Source organism: Bos javanicus, chromosome 5 (assembly GCF_032452875.1).
Source record: "Bos javanicus breed banteng chromosome 5, ARS-OSU_banteng_1.0, whole genome shotgun sequence".
Taxonomy (NCBI): domain Eukaryota; kingdom Metazoa; phylum Chordata; class Mammalia; order Artiodactyla; family Bovidae; genus Bos; species Bos javanicus.
Genome location: NC_083872.1, coordinates 27,664,818 through 27,685,605, shown reverse-complemented (window position 1 = coordinate 27,685,605; position 20,788 = coordinate 27,664,818). Strand labels below are relative to the sequence as shown.

Below are 20,788 nucleotides of genomic sequence, written 5' to 3'. Positions count from 1 at the left end.
CGTGTGGACTATGAGCTTGTCCCTGGAGACTTTAGTGGGGGCACAGTCAGTTTGGTGGGCAAAGGGAGATCCTGAAGGTAGAGGGCAAGGTGAATGAGATGTGCTTAGAAGACTCTTATCTTGCACGTCCCCAGGGTCTCCCTCCAACTCTGAAAGAAGGTCCTCCAAAGCCACTCTCGTGTCCCCCACTCCAGCTCCCTCCAAAGGCACCCAAACACCTCTGTGCCAAGCCCCCAGCCTGGACAGCACATCCAGCCACACTGAGTAAGACCTTCTAGCACCCTCTCCCACCAAGGCTATACTGGCTTCTGCTGCCAGAGGCACCCTTCTCATGACACAGGCTGTAAAGACTGACTGGGATGGTAGAGACGTCAGCTCTGGCCAGACGCTGCAATAGCAGAGAGACAACTGGAGCCCTTGGTGGCCTGGGATGGCCTGCTGGACCGCTGGCTTGTTGTTTTCAGAAAGTCTTGGAGGAAAGGGCCTTCTGACACAGGGAGGGGGTGGGCATTTTTACAAGTTCCAGTGAATTGGTTCATTAATTGGATAATTTCCTGTGCTTGATTTTTCTAGCCAAAATGGGTCAGTGCCTCAGATCTTGAACATATCTTAGCTGAAATCCTGGAGTCACAAATGCCACAATGAGTCCTACATACATGCTACAACTAAGACTCAACACAGCCAAAAATATAAATAGATAAATATTTTTAGGTAAATTACAAGGAATGAAAAGGAGGGATGGAAATCTGTACCTGTGAGCCAGTGATAATGCATAAACATTATTTAGGACTGATTCAAACAAGCTCTTTGAATGAAAACATTGATGAAGCATTATCGGAAATGTGAACTGAAGCTGAATAGGTGATCATATTACAAAAGAGTTAATGTTCATCCCACAAAGGGTCATAGTGTTATTCAGTCAGTTCAGTCACCCAGCCATGTCCGACTCTTTGCAACCCCATGGACTGCAGCATGCCAGGCTTCCCTGTCCATCACCAACTCCCAGAGCTTGCTCAGACTCAATGTCCATTGAGTCAGTGATGCCATTCAACCATCTCATAATATTACTATGGTTACATTATGTAAAGGGTCTTTATCTTTGAAAGAAACTTACAAAAAATTTTATGAATAAAATGATATGACATCAGGATTTGCTTCACCATAATCAGGAGGGGTAAGAGCAGTGGGTAGAACAAAGATAAAACAAGATAATGAGTTGACTGTTGACCTGGGTGAAGGGTCCAGAAGCGCTGATTATACTACTCTCATTTTCATAAGAGGAATTTTGAAATTTGTTTGAAATTTCCCATAAGAAAAAGATTTTTAAATAGCTACTTCACATAAGACTAAATATAACACTTTTCTTCTCTATAATACACAAGCAATCTTTGCTTTAAGTAGCAGTTTCCCTTCCAAGTACACCCAAATGAGGACATTATTGCGTATAACTCAAATTTGTAATTTGCCTGAACCTGGCCACTGTAATAAGAAGTTGGGTGGTAAGATCAAAATCCAAAAATAATTTGGCAGTTTGGGGCTCGAGCCAAATCTAACAAGAAAGATTTAACAGAGATTAATGTAAATCAAAACCTTAGATGTATTAAAACAAAACAAGCTGTATGGTTCAGCCTGGGGAGATTCACAATAGCTTTTATAAAGTGGCGCCAGCTCAGGATGACTCAGCAGCAGGAAAGGGCTGCTAGACTCACCTGCAAGGTTGGAGGATGCACAAAAATTAGTCCCCATGTTCACGCTTTTCGTGAGCTAGTTAATCCTTATCTAGTGGGTTGGGCTGTATTCCCTATATCCAGAGTGTGACATGCAGCCTGGGAGGGAGCATGCCAAAGCATAGGAGGAAATGGAAGTGTTCAGCTTGGAGAAGGAATATGATAAAGAGACAACCATCCCCAAACATGTGGAGATTCTCACGCACAGGGAGACTTGCTCCCCATGGTCACAGAGGAGAAACCTTGAACCAATGGGTAGAATTTACGAGGTAGGACAAAGCTTAGCATCTTCTGTGAGAGAGAGAAGGACCCCACCCAGGAGGGTGGATCACCAGTTAGAGAACTGGTTTTGGAGAGGACTCCAGTATCTAAATGGGGCTCCTCTTTATGGCCTCTGAAGTCATTTCTAGCCTTAAGAGTCTGATTCTTCAGAAATCAATGAACAGCAGTAACTCTAAAAATAATGATGGTAATATCATACATTTATTGAGTACTTACCTTGTTCTGGGAGCTGTGCCAACTCTAGCATGCATTCAATTATTTAGTCAGTTCATCAATCAACAAGTGCTATGAAGTGCACATTTTCTATCCAGTATTAAGCAACATATGAACAGTATATGACATAGTCCCTCTCTTTAAAGAGTTTGTAATCTAGTTGCTAATCAAAATTTCCATATCTGTAGTACAATAGCTGTATGAATATCGCTCATTCTATAAAGTGCTTTTCATGTATTCCTTGAAACATCCCTGAGAGACAGATTTTATTTTTATTACCACATTGTTGCTGTTGTTGTTCAGTCGCTCAGTCGTATCCAATTCTTCGCAGCCCCATGGACTGCAGCACACCAGGCTTCCCTGTCCACCACCATCTCCCAGAGCCTGTTCATGTCCATGGAGTTAGTGATGCCATCCAACCGTCTCATCCTCTGTCGTCCCCTTCTCCTCCTGCCTTCTGTCTTTCCCAGCATCAGAATCTTTTCTAATGAGTTATCACTTTACATCAGGTGGCCAAAGTATTGGAGCTTCAGCTTTAGCACCAGTCCTTCTAATGAATATTCAGGATTGATTTCCTTTAGGATTGACTGGTTTGATCTCCTTGCAGTCCAAGGGACTCTCAAGAGTCTTCTCCAGCATCACAGTTCAAAAGCATCGATTCTTCAGCACTCAGCCTTCTTTATGGTCCAACTCTCATATCCATACGTGACTACTGGAAAAACCATAGCTTTGACTATATGGACTTTTGTCAGCAACTTGGTGTCTCTGCTTTTTAATATGCACTCGACATAAAAACTAATAGCTAATATTTTTAATTGCTCTCTTCTTCTGGTGTGCCTGTTTCTAGTGTTGCTTAGTGTGATCCTAGCCTCAAACAAGAGAAGATTAGCTTTTTATTTTTAAAACCCTCTCATCCCAATAATAAAGGAATTCAATTAAAAATTATAATCTAAGTTTTAAAAAAGGATTCTAATCACCCCATGATAAATATTCCCTAGCAGATGAAACAAAAAATAAAATGTGCTAAATTATCTAACTTTTATTATCCATAAGAACTGTGAGAGAGAGTCTTTTGGGTGTTTTTGTTTTTGTCTTAAAATAAACATAACAAAATGGACAAAGTCTGGGACTATTTTAAAGTTGAGCTTTGGAACAGACTTTATTTGATTTTAAGCAGAAAATCTGTGAGCAGATCCGAGCTAAAGGAGGGGCTGGGAGAAGTCAAGTTTATAAGGGAGCAATGGTGAGCATCAGCCTCCCAAAACAGAAGAGTCCCCTAGGCAGCTGGACCAGATTTCAGCATCAAGGACAGAGCAGGGCTCTGAATAAAAGTAGGCCTCTGCAGAGCCTGGCAGGCTACAGTCCGTGGGGTCACAAAAGAGTCAGACATGACTTAGAGACTAAATAACAACTGTCATCAAAAGGATTCCCAAGTGGTGCAGTAGTAAAGAGTCTGCCTGCCAGTGCAGGAGACGCTAGAGATGTGTGTTTGCCTGGCAGGTATAGTCCATGGGATCGCAAACAGTTGGACACGACTCAACATGCATGCATGCACGCTGCCATCAAAAATCAGAGACACCCCACTGCCCAAACTTATTGTGAAGAAGTAAAACTCCATATGTGTTATTAATAAAGCACGGAAGTTATAAGTAGGGATTCTGGGGTCCAACAACACTTGTTCAAACCCTGGCTCTACCACCTGCTAACTGTGACCTTTACCACAGTGTGAACTTTACCTCTCTGTGTCGCCTTTTCCTCAGTGTAAAATGTGGATAAACACACCTACTTCATGGGACCATTATGAAGACTAAATGAGTTAGCCCCCAAATTCCCCTCCTATCCAGGCTGCCACATAACATTGAGCAGAGTTCCGTGTGCTATACAGTAGTTCCTTGTTGGCTATCAATTTGAGATATAGCAGTGTATATGTGTCCATTCCAAACTCCTGAATGGATACATGTATATATATGCACCCACATATACATATGTATATATATGCATATCTGAGTCCCTTCACTGTTCACCTGGAACTATCACAGCATTGTTTGTTAATTGGCTGTATCCTGATACAAAATTTTAAAGTTAAAAAAAAAGACAATGAGTTACACATGGAATTCTCAAAACAATGTCTGGGCAGGTAAAAATTACTAAATAAAATTTTACTTCATTTACTGTTTTTCCAGAAACTTGAAATCTCAGGATATGAGGGGAAAAGGAGGTCCAAGTGTTGTAGCCAAAGTCTTGCCAGGAGGAGGGATGGCTGCCATTGAACCACAGGGAATGAGGATATAGCAGCTGCTTTTGACCACATTCTCCCACCACTCTGGCCCAAAGACCCAAGAGGGAGGTAAGGAAAGGCTGCCCCGGAGGTGGCCAGGCTGGGCACTGAAGTTAACCAGTTGGCTATTACTGAGCCATTTGGAATTCTTGGCCATGACTGAACCCTGAAGCCAGTACGTAAGATGTGCCAGTCCGGGGGTGTGGCCTGCCGTGAGATGGATCCAGAAAGAGTGACGCACATCATGGCAGTTGGACATATTACAAAGTCTGACACAGTTGACTTAACCCCAAAGACTCCCTCAGCACCCCATTCTCTCTCTCACTCACTCCACACACAACTGCTAATATAACTTCCTGCAGGCCACATTTCCTGTGTGCTGCCCTCTAATTTAGCAAACATCATGGGTCCCTTTTATTGTATCAAGCTCATAGAGCTAAATGCATCATTATGTATTGCATTTTAATGGAGATGAGAAACCAGAGAGGTGAGGGGAGGCAGGGCAGAGTTCATGGGCAAGGGAACTAAAGGAACTAATCGGATGGGGGTGGCCTCAGGGACAAACTCCTAGCTTGACAATGTCTATCTGGGCTTTAGCTTCCTGGCAGATGAGATCATAGTGTCATCAATCTTGGGAGAAAAAAAAAAACTATTGCAGAGAGGTGTGGCTAAGGGTAGGGAGAGTTTCTGCATCATCTATCAAGTCCCAGTCTCAATATTTGATGCATGACTGCTGGTCACTGCTGGTGATGGTCTCCATAGTCCTGGGTTCCGGTCATCAGCTACAGGGCAACACTTGGAAATCCTTCTGAGAAAGTGTCATCCAGTCTCAGTCTCTGAGAAAGGACCGCCATTTTCCCTTTGCTTGTCCCATCTCCTCCTTATATAACCCCACCACCCTGCTCACCTTCTTCACAACCATGAAGTCATTCTTAGTCTCAGCACTTGTTAAACTCATCTGCATATCTACAAGGAAGGAGAAAGTTCATGCCCAAAGGACAGCTGAGTCAAAGTATGTGTGCATGTGCCCAGGGAAAGGTGTTTATCCCTGGAGACGGGCAATAATTATGGAAAGCTGAAACAAACTATTAGAAATACCTTAAGTCCTAGATTTTATTTGTACTTCCATCACAAAGGATTATTGTTGGCTGGCTAAGACCCTGCATCTTAATTATCAGTTTCTCAAGCAAAAAAGTGAATGAAATAAATTAAAGGACATTTAAATATGAACTGTGCTGGCCTTGACTGTGAGAAACCACATCTTTAATAAGGCAGAATGCTTGACTTGAAACAACCAAATGACTAGTGTTAATGGTGGGAGGGGTTATGGAGCTCTAGTGCACACATTTGCTAATTGCTCTCCCTAGCAGCCTGGAAACAGAGAAAACAGCTAGGCATTTATCTCTGTCAGCTAGCCAGAGATTATTTCAGTGACCTTGGGCATCAGAGTGGGGTTCTCAGAAACTCAGCCAGTGGGAGAAAGAATGTCCAGAATGTACAAGAAAGGTAGGAGGAAGGATAGAGAAACTGATTCAATTAGCACATCAATCTCTGCTGTCAATTGTATAGCAGCAAGCCAATGAAACCCACTCCCCTCTGAATCCCTACAGAACTTTCTAACGAATTCTTTGGTATATGTCCCTGGTCCTTCACCCCTTCAAGGATCTCAGAGTCTTCTCCACCCTTCCTGGAGGACCAATTCTTACTAGAAGATAAGCATCCTCCCCATCCATATCCCAGGCAAACCCAATGCCCCATCCCACATCAGATTCCTGGGAAGCAAACTCTGAGATGGATTTGTGGGCAGAAAACATATGGGGAGTGCCCTTAGGATTAATGTTGTGAGGGAGGGAATGAAGCAGGATTGGCGTAGGGAGCTATCTACTACAGACCCCTAATCCCTTCAAAGCTGATTCCTGCTTATCTTTCTCTTAGCCTCACCCCACTCCTCATCTACCACTGCAGGCATGATTTTGGAGGTGGCCCTTCCACCAACTTGGTCCCAGTTTCCTGCAATCCTGTTAGCCTCCTCTGACCTCCCTCTCCTGGAACTAGGTTCTATCTTCCTGACCTCACCCCAGCTATTCTCAGCATCCCCACAGATAACTAATTATGGCTGAATGATGAATGTTTCTGGGATTCTGGACTCCTGAGTGGTTCAAGGGCTGTTGGAGTCCTTGCCTCAGACAAGCAGATTAATAAGAAAAACAAAATATGTACCCAAAGAGAAAATGGATTAAACAAAAGAAGAAAAAATTCACAGAAAGTGAAAGTTAAAGAATAAGCAGATTTATAATGTTCAACTTCATTACTAATCAAAGAGATGAAAATAAAACCTGAAAAAAACAGTGGAAAATTCAAAAATATCACAAAGTGATCATAAGACTGGAGAAACAAGAAATCGTATATTACTTATAAAAGTATCAATTGGCACAATGTTTCTAGACAGAAGTCTGACAATATAAATCAAAATTTTAAAGTGGCCTAGCAATTCCACATCTAGGAAGGTATCTTAAAGAATGAACGGATGAGTGCTCAGAGATATGTGTTCATTGCAGCAATGTTTATTACACTGGAAAATAATAGAAATAACATATGCATCAAAGTGCTATGCTACAAGCATATAACGGAATATTGCTCAGTCATTAAGAATGATGTCAGCCTTGGTTACAGGAAGCAGGGCGTGGCTTCCGGAGGTCAGTAATGGGAGCCAAGTCCAGAGTGGTGGATGGGGCATAGAGTTCCGGGGTACGCTGCGCCAACCCAGACTCGGCTGGGCCCCAGACTGGTGAAAGGGCATGGAATGGATATAGCGGAAGTGACGGAAGTCTTGGAGGAAGAGAGTCTCGCAGTATCCACTTCTTCCACCGCTGAAGCTGAATTTGATGCTGTGGTTGGCTCTAGGGAGGACATGATCATGGATGCTGAATTCCAAGTACTGAAGAGAAATTGCATGGACAGATACTACCAGGAATTTAAAAACACGGAAGAGAATAAACTCACCTACCCGGCAATTTTTAACAAAAACCTTTCTTTCATAGAAAAGTATATTGAAAATCAGCTCCTGGAGCGGATACCCGGATACAACATGGCAATTTTCACCAGAACGTTAAAGCACCATAATGATGAAATGGTTCATGACGTATTCAACATGCTCACATGCACAGACTTTCCGGCATTTAAAGAGATGTTTCTAGAGTATAGAACAGAAAAAGAAGGCCGACGACTGGATTTATGCAGTGGTTTGGTGGTGACTTCCTTGTGCAAATCAGCTTCCCAGAACAACACGAAGCACCACCTCCTCCGTCCAGGCAGTGGAAGCCTTCTGATACCATGAGCCAAATCGTCTGGAAGAGGCTTCTGTTCGCAATGACAAGAGAGTACATCTTGGAGAGACTAGCTCTGTTCTGCAGCATTTTGTTAATTTTAGATATTAATGGGTCAAAAAGATAATTACCTGACTCTCCCAGGACTTCTGCTTTTTCTGAAACACTTTTCCATTCAATAATCCCTGCTAAAGGGAATAACTTCTCATTGTGCTTTTGAGAGTCTGGCTGCTCTGGAGCAAGGCTGTGTCAAGCATTCCACCTGGAAGGCCCCTACCCCAGCATATATATTCCTGTGTCAACAAAGTGGAATAATACCATGTCCCAACACCAAACACCACAGGCAGGCTTTGCCTGAACCTTTGAGGTACTCATAGCTCCTTCACTTGGGTAAACCTTTCATGCAGTGGCCCCCTGTGTGGGATCTTTTATGATTTGGGCAGTACTTACGTAGGGTGTTAGAATATCTGCACCTGTCTTTAGAGTTCTGAAACTCTATTTTCTGCCTGCCATCATGGGGAAATTAGAACTAGTTTTGGTTGTGGAAATAGACTGGAAAAGATTTCCTTTATCCAAAAGCTGCATGTGAGAATCAACTTCCTAGTCTTGGGTTTGCAGTTCTTCTATCACTGTCTTCTAGTTCTGATATAGACTCCGTGTTTTAAGAGAAACCTCTTTTTTTCTAGAATAGTTTTTGGAGAAAAATTGTAGATGAATATTCTAATTCATCTATTAGATTTGATCTTAGAATTTCTGTGATTAACCAGTTCAAATCTAAGTATTAAGTGCTTGTCATTTTTAGGTGTTAGTGCTATGATGGTGTTAGTGGTGTTACCAGTATGATGTTGTTCCCTGGTGTTACTACTTTCCCTGATGCCAATGACTAAAAGACATCCTTTTCTATAGTATATTAAGTGTATTTGTGCAAGTTCACTTAAAATCCTTCTGTATAAATCAGTTGGTTAGTTTCAGGTTGGGTTGGGAATGGTGGCGGTTGTGGTAGTAAGTCACTTCAGTCATGCCTAACTCTTTGCAACCCTGTGGACTGTAGCCCGCCAGGCTCCTCTGTCCATGGGGTTCTTCAGGCAGGAATACTGGAATGGGTTGCCCTGCCCTCCTCCAGGGGATCTTCCCAACCCAGGGATCGAACCTGCATCTCTTATGTCTCCTGCATTGGCAGGCAAATTCTTTACCACTATCACCACCTGGGAAGTCCTGCGTTGAGCATAGGTTTGGTAAAAATGTGATTCTTCAAGATCTGCACTCCCAAGCCTATTCTTCTTCCTATCAAAATCAAGTTCCACTGGTCTAACCCAGCCACAGAAAGAAGGGAGCTTTGATTTTTGATCTTCCATCTAGGTTTGGTTTAGGAAAATGTTTGGTAGAATATTACAGACCAGAAAACATGTATATCACACCTCTAGATAGAAAAAAAAAATAGTAGTTTAAACTCTATTTAAAAACTCTGTCTTCCTCCCAGGCCAGCTCCAGGCTTCCTCTCCCAGTCTTTCACTACCTCCCTCAAGAGCCCCCTCTGCCAACTCTTCTCGAAAGAGTTCACAAGAGGATCCTAGGTCCTCCCTGTAACTTTCAGCTCCATCCTGCCTTGCAGTGTGATCTATCCCATCTTCCTGGGAAGAAGGAAGTCTGTTCTTATTCATTTCAATTCATTCTTTCAACTGACCACCAAACTTTTACTCAGTGCCCCACACCCTGTGCAGGGCCCTGAGACAGCACACCACACCAAGATTTCCACACATGGAGCAGATGGATAAAGAGACTACAGAGACTCATGGAACTCTGTTCAGTGTTATGCAGCAGCCTGGATGGGATGGGAGTTTGGGGGGTGGGGTGGAATGGATACACATATATGTATGGCTGAGTCCCTTTGCCGCTCACCTGAAACTACCACAGTGTTTTGTTAACTGGCTATAACCCAATACAAAATTAAAAGTTTAAAAAGAGAGACTGCAGTGGCTACCCTCAACCCTGCTGCTCCAGTGTAGTGAAAAGCTGGTTTAATCCAGGACTCTTTTCAGTAAACTAAGCAACACATGGAGCAGAGCATCTGGGGTGTTTTCCTAAGATTAGTGAAGTTTCTTGAAATGTCTCTAAAGGGCCAGTAAGGGCAGTAATCCAGAATGGCCTGCCCTGCTCCCAAAATCCCCAGAGCTGTGCCAGGGATAAATGGGAAAGAGAGCTACCTCCTGCCTGTAGACCTTAAAAAGATGGGCATAGATTTACTGAACTCTCAAGTGTAGGAACTTTGAAATATCTCCTTCTCCAGAGCTGCTATACTTGGGGTGAACACAGGAGATCACATCAGGCTGTAGAACATGAATCTTGAGCAATCTCCTGGTAATCTTGGACCATCAGACAAATGTACCATTGCCTTATTAGTCCAGCTCTGATCTCACTTCTGGGTGGTAATGCATGACTTACAGTGACTTACAAACCAGAGTTTTATCACACTCAAAGACCTGCAGAAGGGATTGGTTTGGCAGGTGGGGAAAGGAATGAGACTCTAATTGCCATCTCCACGGACTCTCTCAGTCTCTCTGGTTTCCATCAGTGGCTCTCTTATTACCCTGATCCTTCCTGGGTTTGCAATTCAGCTTTCTGAGAATGACTGGGAAATGTTGGTGGAAGGGTAAACACTCACCTTTCCCACTCATAATTTTACATCTATCTGGTGTGAGCCTCACTAGTGTAGCACTCCTGCCTCTTACCTGAAAGAAAGTGAAAGTGTTAGTGTCTCAGTTATGTCTGACTCTTTGCAACCCCATGGATGAGGTTCTTTTGTTCATAGAATTCTCCAGGCAAGAATACTGGAGTGGGTTGCCATTCCCTTCACCAGGGGATCTTCCTGACCCCGAGATCAAACCTGGGTCTCCCACGTTGCAGGCTGATTCTTTACCATCTGAACCACCAGGGAAACCCTTGCCTCTTACCTGGAAGGAACCAAATCCCACTGGAATCTATTACATCAATGAACTGCAAAACACTCCTTTACCAAGACTGGGTCTCAGAGGCCCAGTGGGGACAAAAGGGTGGGTGGGAAGGCCTCCTTGGGAGTGGGCAGTCCCCACTGAAGCAACATACTCTTGACCAGTCCTATCACAAGAACACAACCAAATGGATAGAGGAGAAGCCAAGACTATGCAGTGTCCTTTACACCCACTACTAACCTAAGAAATCACCATCCATACCTGATTTCCATCTATTCTTGGACCTTGGTTTATTCTGTGACTCCTTGAAAGCCAAATACCAGAATATGAAATACAGTGCAATTTATTGGGAAAAGAAAGTACAACAACCATCAGCAGAGAATCCACAGCTCAGGGAATTAAGGTGCCAGAGGTGAGTCAGGATATGATGTCCAGATGTGGGGCGGGAACCCTGAGAACCAACGGTCCAGAGATCTTAACCATTTACCCTCTAGCAGCAGCCCCACTGTACTGCCCTCCTCAGGCAGGGGCTGAAACATTCCAGCCTCAGACCATCAACTCCCAAGAGAGATGGCCCAGGGAGGGAACAGGCCAGGCTGGGAAGACCCACACTTGTCTGGGCTGAGGTGTTGCTGTCCAAAGTCAGGGGCCTTTACAAAAGTGCATCTAGGGCGTCATCATCCCAGACTAGCAGCTGGACCTCCCAGGCCTAGGAGAGGTCTTGGGGATGGAGGAGCCAGGAAGTTCAACCACTTCTCCCAGGAGCTTGAGGAAAAGCAAGGTTGGGGCTGGCATTTGTCCATGCCAAGCAGAGAGGGGAGTACTGTCCCAAGCTGAGGGGAAACCAGTGGGCATGGAGATTGCCCCGCCCCCAACAATGGATCACTTGCAAAGCTGGTTTGAGCTGGTGGTCTGAGTGAAGCAGAGGGTGGTGCCGCCCCCACCGCCAGACCTGTAGCCAGTGCTTCCTGAGCTCTGGACGCAGCTCTGGTTCACAGAGCCGCTGCTCCCATTGCTGCAGGCCGGGGAGCCCCCACCGCTGCCTCTGCCCCCACCACTGCCGCCGCTGACTCCTCTGTAGCTGCCACCGCCGCCTCTGTAGCCACTGCCACTGCCACCAGTGACCCCTCCAAATCCCCCACGGCCTCCACCAGGGCTGGTGCCTGTGCTGGTGACGTTGCTGACCACCGCTAAGGAAAACAAGCACTGGACTCAGGCTCAGGCCCTGGGCCTGTACCACCCTGCTTGGCTGTGTGACTCAGAGAAAGTTACTCAACTTCTCTGAGGCCTCAGTGGGTAAACAGCAGGAGTGAGCCCTGGCCCTCTGGTTCCCTTCCCCAGGAATAAGAGCCAGAAGTATCCATAGGAATTTCTGGTTCTCCAGCCTAAGGAATTCCCTGGGACCACAGGGGCTTCAGCTCTGGCCTGCCAGGTGGTCAAGTTCCGCTAGGAGCAGAGTAGTGTGGCCATTGCCTGAGACCCTGGACACTTGGGTGGCCTGGCCGCCTCGCATGGGTCAGGCTCTCCCACCCAAATGTCAGTCAGGATGTTTCTAGTTGCCCTTTCTGCATCCCAGGGAGAAAGTTTTGAAAGGCTACTTACAAATGCACACAGCACTCTGACACTCTCCAGACATTTCTAAAAAGCAAGAGGAGATGAGGATTATTTCTGCAATGAGTCCTTAGATGAAGAGCTCAGGGTTCATAACCCTGGGAGCCATGTCCTCCCTTTTGCCCTTGTAGGGGCCAGCTCCCAAAAGAAGAAAGGCTATTCTGAGTCTGTTTCCAGACACAGATCTCCCCAGGAAAAGGGGCTGCTGCAGGGAAGTAAGGCTTCCAGCAGCTCCACCAATCACCATCTCTCCATCTTCCCATCATCTTTCACTAATTTCCCAAATTATCTTCCAGACACACTACTCATCACTCAACACCCCCTTGATTAGCCCATCCTCATCTCTCCTCTGCTGCTGAGACCATCTTCCCACCTTAGCTATGCCCTTCCCCTCCTTCACCCAGGCCTGGCTTTCTTATTCCTACAGCTCTTCTTCCGGGAAGCCTTCCCCAGTGAGCCCTCCTGGGGTGGTGGTGGCAGTAATGGTTATTCAAGAAGGATAATATGTGAGAGGGGCTGACACTCAACACATGATGGAAATGTCCTGCCCACTCTCCCCATATTCCCGTGCCTCATTCTTGTTCACGGAACAGGCAGGACCACATGTTTGAGCAAACACGGAACGTGTCCACACGCCTTGCCACTGTGGCCCCCACTGGTGTCGCTGTCTCCTTGCTCATCCCACACTTCCCAATGCATGCAGCACCATCTGCACTCTCACTCCTTTTCTTAGAGACGTAAGAAATCCTTAAGTTTTCTTCTCACGTGTGAGTTCTGCTTCCTCCATCAGATTGGGAGCTGCCTGAAGACAGAGGCTCTGAACACAGGATTCATGGAGCAGCTAGTCATTAGAAGGATCTTTCAATTCTTGACACCCCTTTGGCATTTGACATCCACTCACTGAGCCCTTATCTGCTACTTGATATTGTGTTATTTTTCCAGAGTATGTATGTATCAGCCACCTTCCCATATAGACTCAGCCTCAGGGATGCAGGTGTTCTAGGACTGTCTATACTGAGCTGTCCGGCATGGTAACCACTCCCCACCTGAAGCTATTTTATTTAAATTAAATTAAATATAAAACTCAGCTGCACGCGCCAGGTTTCATGTGCTCAAGTGGCCAAGGGCTACTATATTAAATAGCACAGATATAGGCCATTGTCATCATCTGAGAAAGGTCCAGTGGACAGCACTATAACTTTTATATAAGCCCAAAGGACTTTCCCTTCCACCTGCATATAGTGAGGCTCAACAGAGGTGTTTAGTCGCTCAGTCGTGTCTGACTCTTTGCGACCCCATGGACTGCAGCACACCAGGCTTCCCTGTCCTTTGCTATCTCCTGGAGTTTACTCAAACTCATGTCCATTGAGTCAGTGATTCTATCCAACTATCTCATCCCCTGTCGCCCAACAGAGATATGTAATGCAATATTGATGTCTAAGGTAAATCAAAGTGTGAGATAAGTTTGATTGTCTGTATATACATATATATATATAGAGAGAGAGAGAGAGTGGGGCCTGAATCCTCAACTCTGTCATTCAGGAGATTCCTTACCTATTGTCCTCTCCCTATAACCTTGTTCCCTTTCTCCACTATCAAAGGTCACTCTGAACTCACTTCTGGAGGATAATGACCCCACAGCCCCTCACCTGCACTCCTCACTCTCCAGCAGCTTGTGGTTGGTAGCGATCTCCACATCCAAGGCCAGTTTGATATTCATCAACTCCTGGTAGTCACACACCAGCCGGGCTAGGTCATCCTTGGCCTGCTGAAGGGCGTCCTGCTGTTCTTGGATCTTGGCATTGGCATCCTTGAGGGCCAGCTCCCCACGCTGCTCAGCATCAGCAATAGCGTTCTGCAGGTTGGCATTCTAGGAAAGAGGGAGTTAAGAGACTGTTTAGCCTAGTGACCAGAAAGCAAACAGCTGATCTTTCCAACATCTCTTACCCATCCAAGAAATTCCTCCCTTTCCCTTCCTCCCCGTCTTAGAAGTTCAGTGGCGCATACTCAGAAAACAGAAGTCAGTTTCACAGTTGGTTCAGTCTTCTTCGGCCCTTTTAAATTAACTCATGTCTCATCAAGAAAAGGAACACCGATTTGCTGGTTAAGGTGGAGGTAGTCTCGTGAGTGGTTCTTTTTTTTTAAGATTGTTATAATCACTTCATTCTAGTGATACAAATTAGTCTTCAAGGTTACATGAAGTGCGTGATAAATAGCTCATTGAGGGCAGATCCTACTGAGAGCTGAGTGTTTAAGACCACCCTTACAGTTGGAAGATTTGCTGCTGGGCAAACCAGAATGGACAACCATCTCTCCTTAGGGAGCCTTCTGAGAAGCCCAACCTCAGGGAGGAGAATCGAGGAGAACAGAGTGTCCCAGAGACCAGGCTGTCCCACAGGCAACCACAAAAGAACTGAGAAGGCCTGTGGCAGAAGCCCAGCTGTTGCTTCTCCTCCTCCCCAGGGCCCAGAAGACCTCCAGGACTTTCCACTCAGCCCAGACCCACCTGCTTCTTGACATTCTCAATCTCAGCGTGCAGCCTCGGGATCATCCGGTTGAGCTCCATGATCTCGTTCTTGGTGTTCTTCAGGTCATCCCCATGCCTTCCAGCCTTGTTCTCCAGCTCTCCAAGCTGACAGAAGAGAAACCCATCATCACAACTTTGCAAACTGTTGGAGCGCTTTTGATGGAGGTCAGCGGACCTCCAGCTAGAGTGTGGGAACAGAGAGCTCCCACCTTGGTCTGGTACAGGGCCTCGGCCTCGGCCTTGCTCTTCTGGGCGATGTCCTCATACTGGGCCTTGACCTCATTGATGACGCTGTCCAGGTCCAGGCAGCGGTTGTTGTCCATGGACAGGACCACGACATGTCATTAAGGTGATTCTGCATCTGGGTCAGTTCCTGTGGGAAACATGGAGCTCACTTTCACCTCTCCTGGCCTCAAGAGATGCTGAGAATAAAGAAGTCCACGAGTCTTCTACCCCCACAACAAGGGGGCCAGGAGTGGGAGAGTTAGAAATACCAGCTTCCATTTCAGGCCCAGCTACAGCCAAAAGGATATCAGACAATAAAACAAAAGAAAAAAGGAACAACACCTATATAATAAGATTGTCAGCCTGAAAGTATCAGTCAGTGAACCCTACTGGGTGGGTTTCCAGGGGACTGCAGTAAGGAGGGGTCCTCTGGGAGAGCTCACTGTGGTACTGGATTAGGAACCAGAGGGTTAGAGGCAACTACAGAGGGTAAGTAGGGGACAGAGAGGGACCCTGGTCCTGTGAGCCAGGTCCAGGCCACCATGAGGAGTTAAGCTGGCATTTCCTGGGTGCAGTAGAGCTGAGGTCTGAGCCCTCCTGCTGGTTTCGTGAGTGTCCTGCCATGTGCGTGCATGCGCCCAGTTGCTCAGTTGCATCCGACTCTTTGTGACTGCATGGACTGTAGCCCTCCAGGCTCCTCTGTCCATGGGATTCTCCAGGCAAGAATACCAGAGTGGGTTGCCATGCCCTTCTCCAGGGCATCTTCCCTACCCAGGTATCAAACCCGCATCTCCTGCATTGCAGGCAGATTCTTTAACACTGAGCCACCTAGGAAGCCCCATCCTGCCACGTGACTGTCCCCTGATGTCACACTTGGGAAGCATGCTTGGAAAGATGCGAGAAGGCTCTGGGGCTTGGATGACCAAGGAATCACCGTCTCATAGAGGGTCCTCAGAGAGTTGAGTTCATCTGTCAGGCGTCCACCTTGGCTTGAAGCTCCACCTTGTTCATGAAGGCTGCATCCATGTCCTGAAAAAAAGGAAGGGAGGAGGGCAGTCAGAAACCCAGAAGAAGGTGACCGTCTGCTCCCCTCCACCCACAGCGCTGTTCTGAGTCTTCATTGTTCTTCTTTGCCCCGCCCCCATTCCTCTTTCTAATTATGACTTCTCTTTTTTGAAAAAAAGGAAAAGTGTTTTTCTTCCTTTTAATTGCCTTGGCCAATCAAATCCCAATGCTTTGACAAAACATACACCCCATCAGCCAGGTACGGAGTAAGGGTAGCAAAATCACATTTATCCAATATGTGACTTTGGTTAGGTAGGACCAAAAACTCAGCCTCTTGAAGAGAAAGGAAGGCATTCTTCTCACAACTTCATCCTTATGATGACTGGCTGACACAAGCTATCAGTATTTGCTGATTGTTTTTATTAATAACATCCAGGGTACACTTGTAGGCTGAAAACCTTGATTCAATGCTATAGATAAAGCCTGCATTATTATTTCACATCACCAATCAGCTCATCGGTCACATTATAAGATGTCGTCTCCACCAGCAACATACTCAGAGCAGCTTCCTTCATCAAACTCCTCATTCCCCAAAAATGCAAGAAAAGATGTAAACAGCCCACAGAGCATAGGGTCACAGGGCCCCAGAGAAGTTGGCTCTGCTCTCCCTCCTGGGGGGTCCACACCCAGAAAGGGAGCCAAGGTCCCCATTGTCCCAGATTCCTCACCTTCTTGAGCCCCACAAACTCATTCTCTGCAGCAGTAGGCTTGTTGATCTCATCTTCATACCTGGGACAGAAAGAGCCACATGTTTGGACATTCATATTTCAGAAGTTGGAAAAAACAAAAAAAGAGGCTCCTAAGAACTCAGGCAGAATCTCCTCACCAAGGGACGGGACCAGCTTCAAGGGTGTGCAACCCGTGCAGTTATACAGAGCCCTGGGTTCAGAAGGTCCTTATGTTTGGTTTAAAGCTCTGTTGACCCAGTCTTTAAATTCTTAATAATTTTTTGACAAGGGCCCTGAGTTTTCATTTCACACTGAACCCCCAAACTGATGTAGCCAGTCCTGCCTAGAGGCCTTTTGGAGCTCAGGCCACTGCCTCGACCACCTCCTTCTAGGTCTGAGTGACATGCCAAGGAGTGCCAGGCAGGGGAGGGGAAGGCTTCGAGGAGCCCAGCTCTAGAGACATCACGAAGCACGTGGGCAGATAAGCCCAGAGAGGTATTTGCTCAGGCTGGCTGTTTCAACCTCTGTTTTCTCTGTTTCTCTTTTCATTAATCTGAGCAGGTGCCCACAAGCTTGTGCATATGGAGTGGAATGGGGCCTCCCCAGAACAGGCTTTCCCCTTCTTGCAGGTCCTGACCCCTAGGGATGTCTGGACCCCCCTTCCCATCTTGAGAGGTCCTGTTTACCTCTTGCAGACCTCAGAGGATGTCAGCCATAATTGCAGACACGCAAGAGAGAGCTGACTGAAGCTGCAGAAAGAGAAGCTGACTGGGCTGGACACATTGGAAGAGCACTTTACAGCAGTCTGCCTGGAACCTGGGACCTGCCCCACCCACCAGTTCAGAATCTAGGACCAGAGCAGGGGAATTTGCATTTTTGATGGGTTTCCAGGGTGCTGCCTTGGTACAGTAAAGTGTGGAGGGCCCTCCAGTCTGAAGGACTTTGAACTCTGGGAGGACTCTCTCATCTATCTGGGCTGGTGTAGAAGGGCCCTGCCTGGAGAGTGACAAATCTGGCATCATCAGCCACTTGGAAGTCTCAGTCCTCAACCCTCTCACATACTCAATAAATCCATCCACAAGTCCTGACTGAAGGTACAGTCAGGAACAGTTAAACATCCTCAGTTGGGACCACAACTCCCTGCTAATCCCAAGAGGGGAAACTCCCCAGCTGGGGCCCTCACTTCTTTCTGAAGTCTTCCACCAGGTCCTGCATGTTCCTTAGCTCTCCTTCCAGATTCCCCTTCTCTGCCAGGGCCAAATCCAGCTGCCTGCGCAGGCAGTTGATGTAGCTTTCAAATAAAGGCTCCAGGCCTCCGGAGCCCAAGCTGGAGCCCAAGCCCGCAGTCCACTGCTGGAGCAGGTCCCATTTGGTTTCCAGGACCTTGTTCTGCTGTTCCAGAAACTGCACCTGTAGCAGGGGAGGTACAGAAAGAGTCAGCTTCTTGAGTTGGGCAGGTGGGGCCATCCAACCCAAAGGGTTCCATATGTGGAAACTCAACCCGGTCATCCAATCTTCAAGAGCCTGTTTTTTCAGGAATTTTAGAAGGATGAGGGTTTAGAAAAGGAGGAAGAGATACATTGAGTGCTTCCTGAATGCTGTTTTCACATAGTCTAACTCATTTAACCCTCCCATACAACTACCTATAAAGGGTGTTGTCCCCATTTTGTAGATAAGGAAACTGAGGCTCCATGTGCTTAAATAAGTTGCCCAAAGTAAGGTGACTACTAAGTGACAAAACTGAGACAAACCCAGCCTTCATCAAGTCTATTGGAATCCTTCAGCATACGCCTAAAGGAGACCTGCACAGACAAAGGTGTTTCTCATCATCTTTTAAAGGAAAGCTTTTTTACCTCCCTTCAAGCAGGGAAAATAGTCAACAAGGTTTAACTTTTGCTAAATTTTTCTTATTCTCCTTAATTGTTTCCCCTTTCAGTTACTCAGCTTCCAGCTAACTTCAGTTTAACTTCAAATCCCAGGTTCTTTCCTTCACATCAAGCATAGCTTTCCCTGCCCAAGTATGGACAGCTTGGTGTAATGTGGGCTGAAGCATAGCATCATCTAGAAGGTAAGTCAATTGCCACTACTCATCACCGAGAGGCAGTCCTGAGATTCCTCCTAATACAGGTTTGGTTGTCAGCTAGTTTGGATTACCAAGCAATTGCTCCTCAAGAGTCACTGAAAGTTAGCTATAATAATTTCGTGGTTAATGCCCCTTTCTTAAAAAGAGCTAAGAGCATTCCTGGACTCTCACTTCACTTGCCTGGGCCCTATCCCAAGAAGAAAATCAGGAGATGAAACCCTTCTCCCATTTCACAACTGGGAAAACAGGGCCTGCAGAGCAAGAGAGGCATACTGACTGTCCTGTGGGGGCCAAGGTAGAACCAGCACAAGAAGCTGGAGCCCCTGCCTCTAAGCCTGGCAGGTCCCATGGGCATCTTCCTATATCATCCCCCTGGGCAGCCCAACCCCTCCAGGACACCTCTGGGCTTTGCCCTCACTTTGTCCATGAATGAGGCGAACTTGTTGTTGAGGATCTTGATCTGCTCCCTCTCCTGGGCCTTTACTTGCCCAATCTGGGGATCGATCTCCACATTGAGGGGCTGCAGGAGGCTCTGGTTGATGGTCACTTCCTGGATTCCCCCAGGGCAGACACTAGAGCCATAGCTACCAGGCTCACCAAAGTTACTAGTCCCTCCAAAGCCACCAACCCCTCCATAACCACTGCCCATTCCTCTGACTCCACAAATGCTACCCCCATAACCACCTCCATAATTACCTCCGTAGCCACTGATGCAGCTGCTGTGCCCTCCCCCAAAGCCACCAGCCCAGGAGCCAGCCACGCTGATGGAGATGCTCTTATTGCCACCCAGGTTGTAGAGACTGCGACTGCCAAAGCCGCCTGCTCTGCTCCGGGACCCACAGACCCCTGTGCCAGCTCCTCCAGAGCGGGCCACACAGCTCATCCTGCTGCTGCTGCAGGGGACCACGGCAGAGCAGACAGAGAAGCCCTGGCTCCCTCCACTGATGGATTTCTTGCAGACTTGTCTGTTCATGGTGAGAGAGCTCAAAGGCAAGCTAGCAATCACTTAGCAGGAGCTGCAAGAGGGATGAGGACAGAGGATGGGGACAACAGAGGAGACTGGTCTTTATATACCAAGGAGTTTGGCTTGGAAGAAGGAGAGGCAAGCAATTAGCTGAGAGTCATCTTGGGTTTGGTTTGCCTCCCAGGCAATAAGTTACTTGCACTTTGCAAACACACCTCAAAAATAATCCCCCGGACCAAAGTGACTTTGCTTTCTTGGCTTAATCATCCAAACGCCTCAGTTGACAAAGGACTGGAGCTCTCCTCCCTCCATGGGTTTCCTCAAGGCTCTCAGGGAACTCAAACAGCACCTGATCCAGCAGGATGAATGGGGGTTTGATACCAGAGGGTCAGGAGCTACTGAGCTCTGTGACACCAGGCTAAGGACCAGACAACATTTTCCAGGTGACCTGAGTCCCTCCCTGCATGCAGACTGCCACCACTCCATGGCATGTCTGTGATACTTCAAAGAAATATCCAGAGGAGGGCTTAGGTTGGAGAGGATGGAGGGCTGAGAGGTACACTGACCCCACAAGGATCCACTCTGGCACCACCTCTGCCAAATCATCCCTTAAGCCAGCTTGTCTCTTGAGCTGAGAGGTCCTGCTGTCATGGGAAACACATGTGAAGATAAAATATCTGACCTGTTGGAGCAATGAAGGTCAGATATGCAGCAAGTGTGAAGCTTGCAAAGAAGAGGGGATGCATGTGGAGAGGAGTCTCAGACCAAGCCCCTCTACCACCATCCTAGACCAGCAGCAGGTGATTTCTGGATCTAGAAGCAAGGGAGGGCAGAATGTGGGACCAGTTGGCTGATGGAGTCAGCTCAAAGA

General features: G+C 46.7%; 2 protein-coding genes across 2 annotated transcripts; one reads left to right on the top strand and one right to left on the bottom strand.

Moving 5' to 3' along the window:
* Positions 1–7,062: 7,062 nt before the first annotated feature.
* Positions 7,063–7,850, top strand: LOC133248807 (ADP-ribosylation factor-like protein 2-binding protein). Its single transcript, XM_061419109.1, has one exon. It carries the CDS (start codon positions 7,229–7,231, stop codon positions 7,835–7,837), a length of 609 nt encoding a protein of 202 aa, XP_061275093.1. The 5' UTR covers positions 7,063–7,228; the 3' UTR covers positions 7,838–7,850.
* A 3,174-nt stretch (positions 7,851–11,024) lies between these two features.
* LOC133247329 (keratin, type II cytoskeletal 2 oral-like) lies at positions 11,025–20,661 on the bottom strand. The gene is given in 11 exon segments (XM_061415979.1): positions 11,025–11,964; positions 12,377–12,411; positions 14,035–14,255; positions 14,892–15,017; positions 15,122–15,249; positions 15,252–15,285; positions 16,072–16,115; positions 16,118–16,166; positions 16,871–16,931; positions 18,054–18,280; positions 19,372–20,661. Coding segments are annotated over 11 exon segments (1,788 nt in total). The 5' UTR covers positions 19,927–20,661; the 3' UTR covers positions 11,025–11,656.
* Positions 20,662–20,788: the final 127 nt, after the last annotated feature.

Excerpts from the sequence above, each read along its gene's own strand:
- LOC133248807 (XM_061419109.1), top strand. The coding sequence starts at position 7,229 with ATGGGGCATAGAGTTCCGGGGTACGCTGCGCCAACCCAGACTCGGCTG.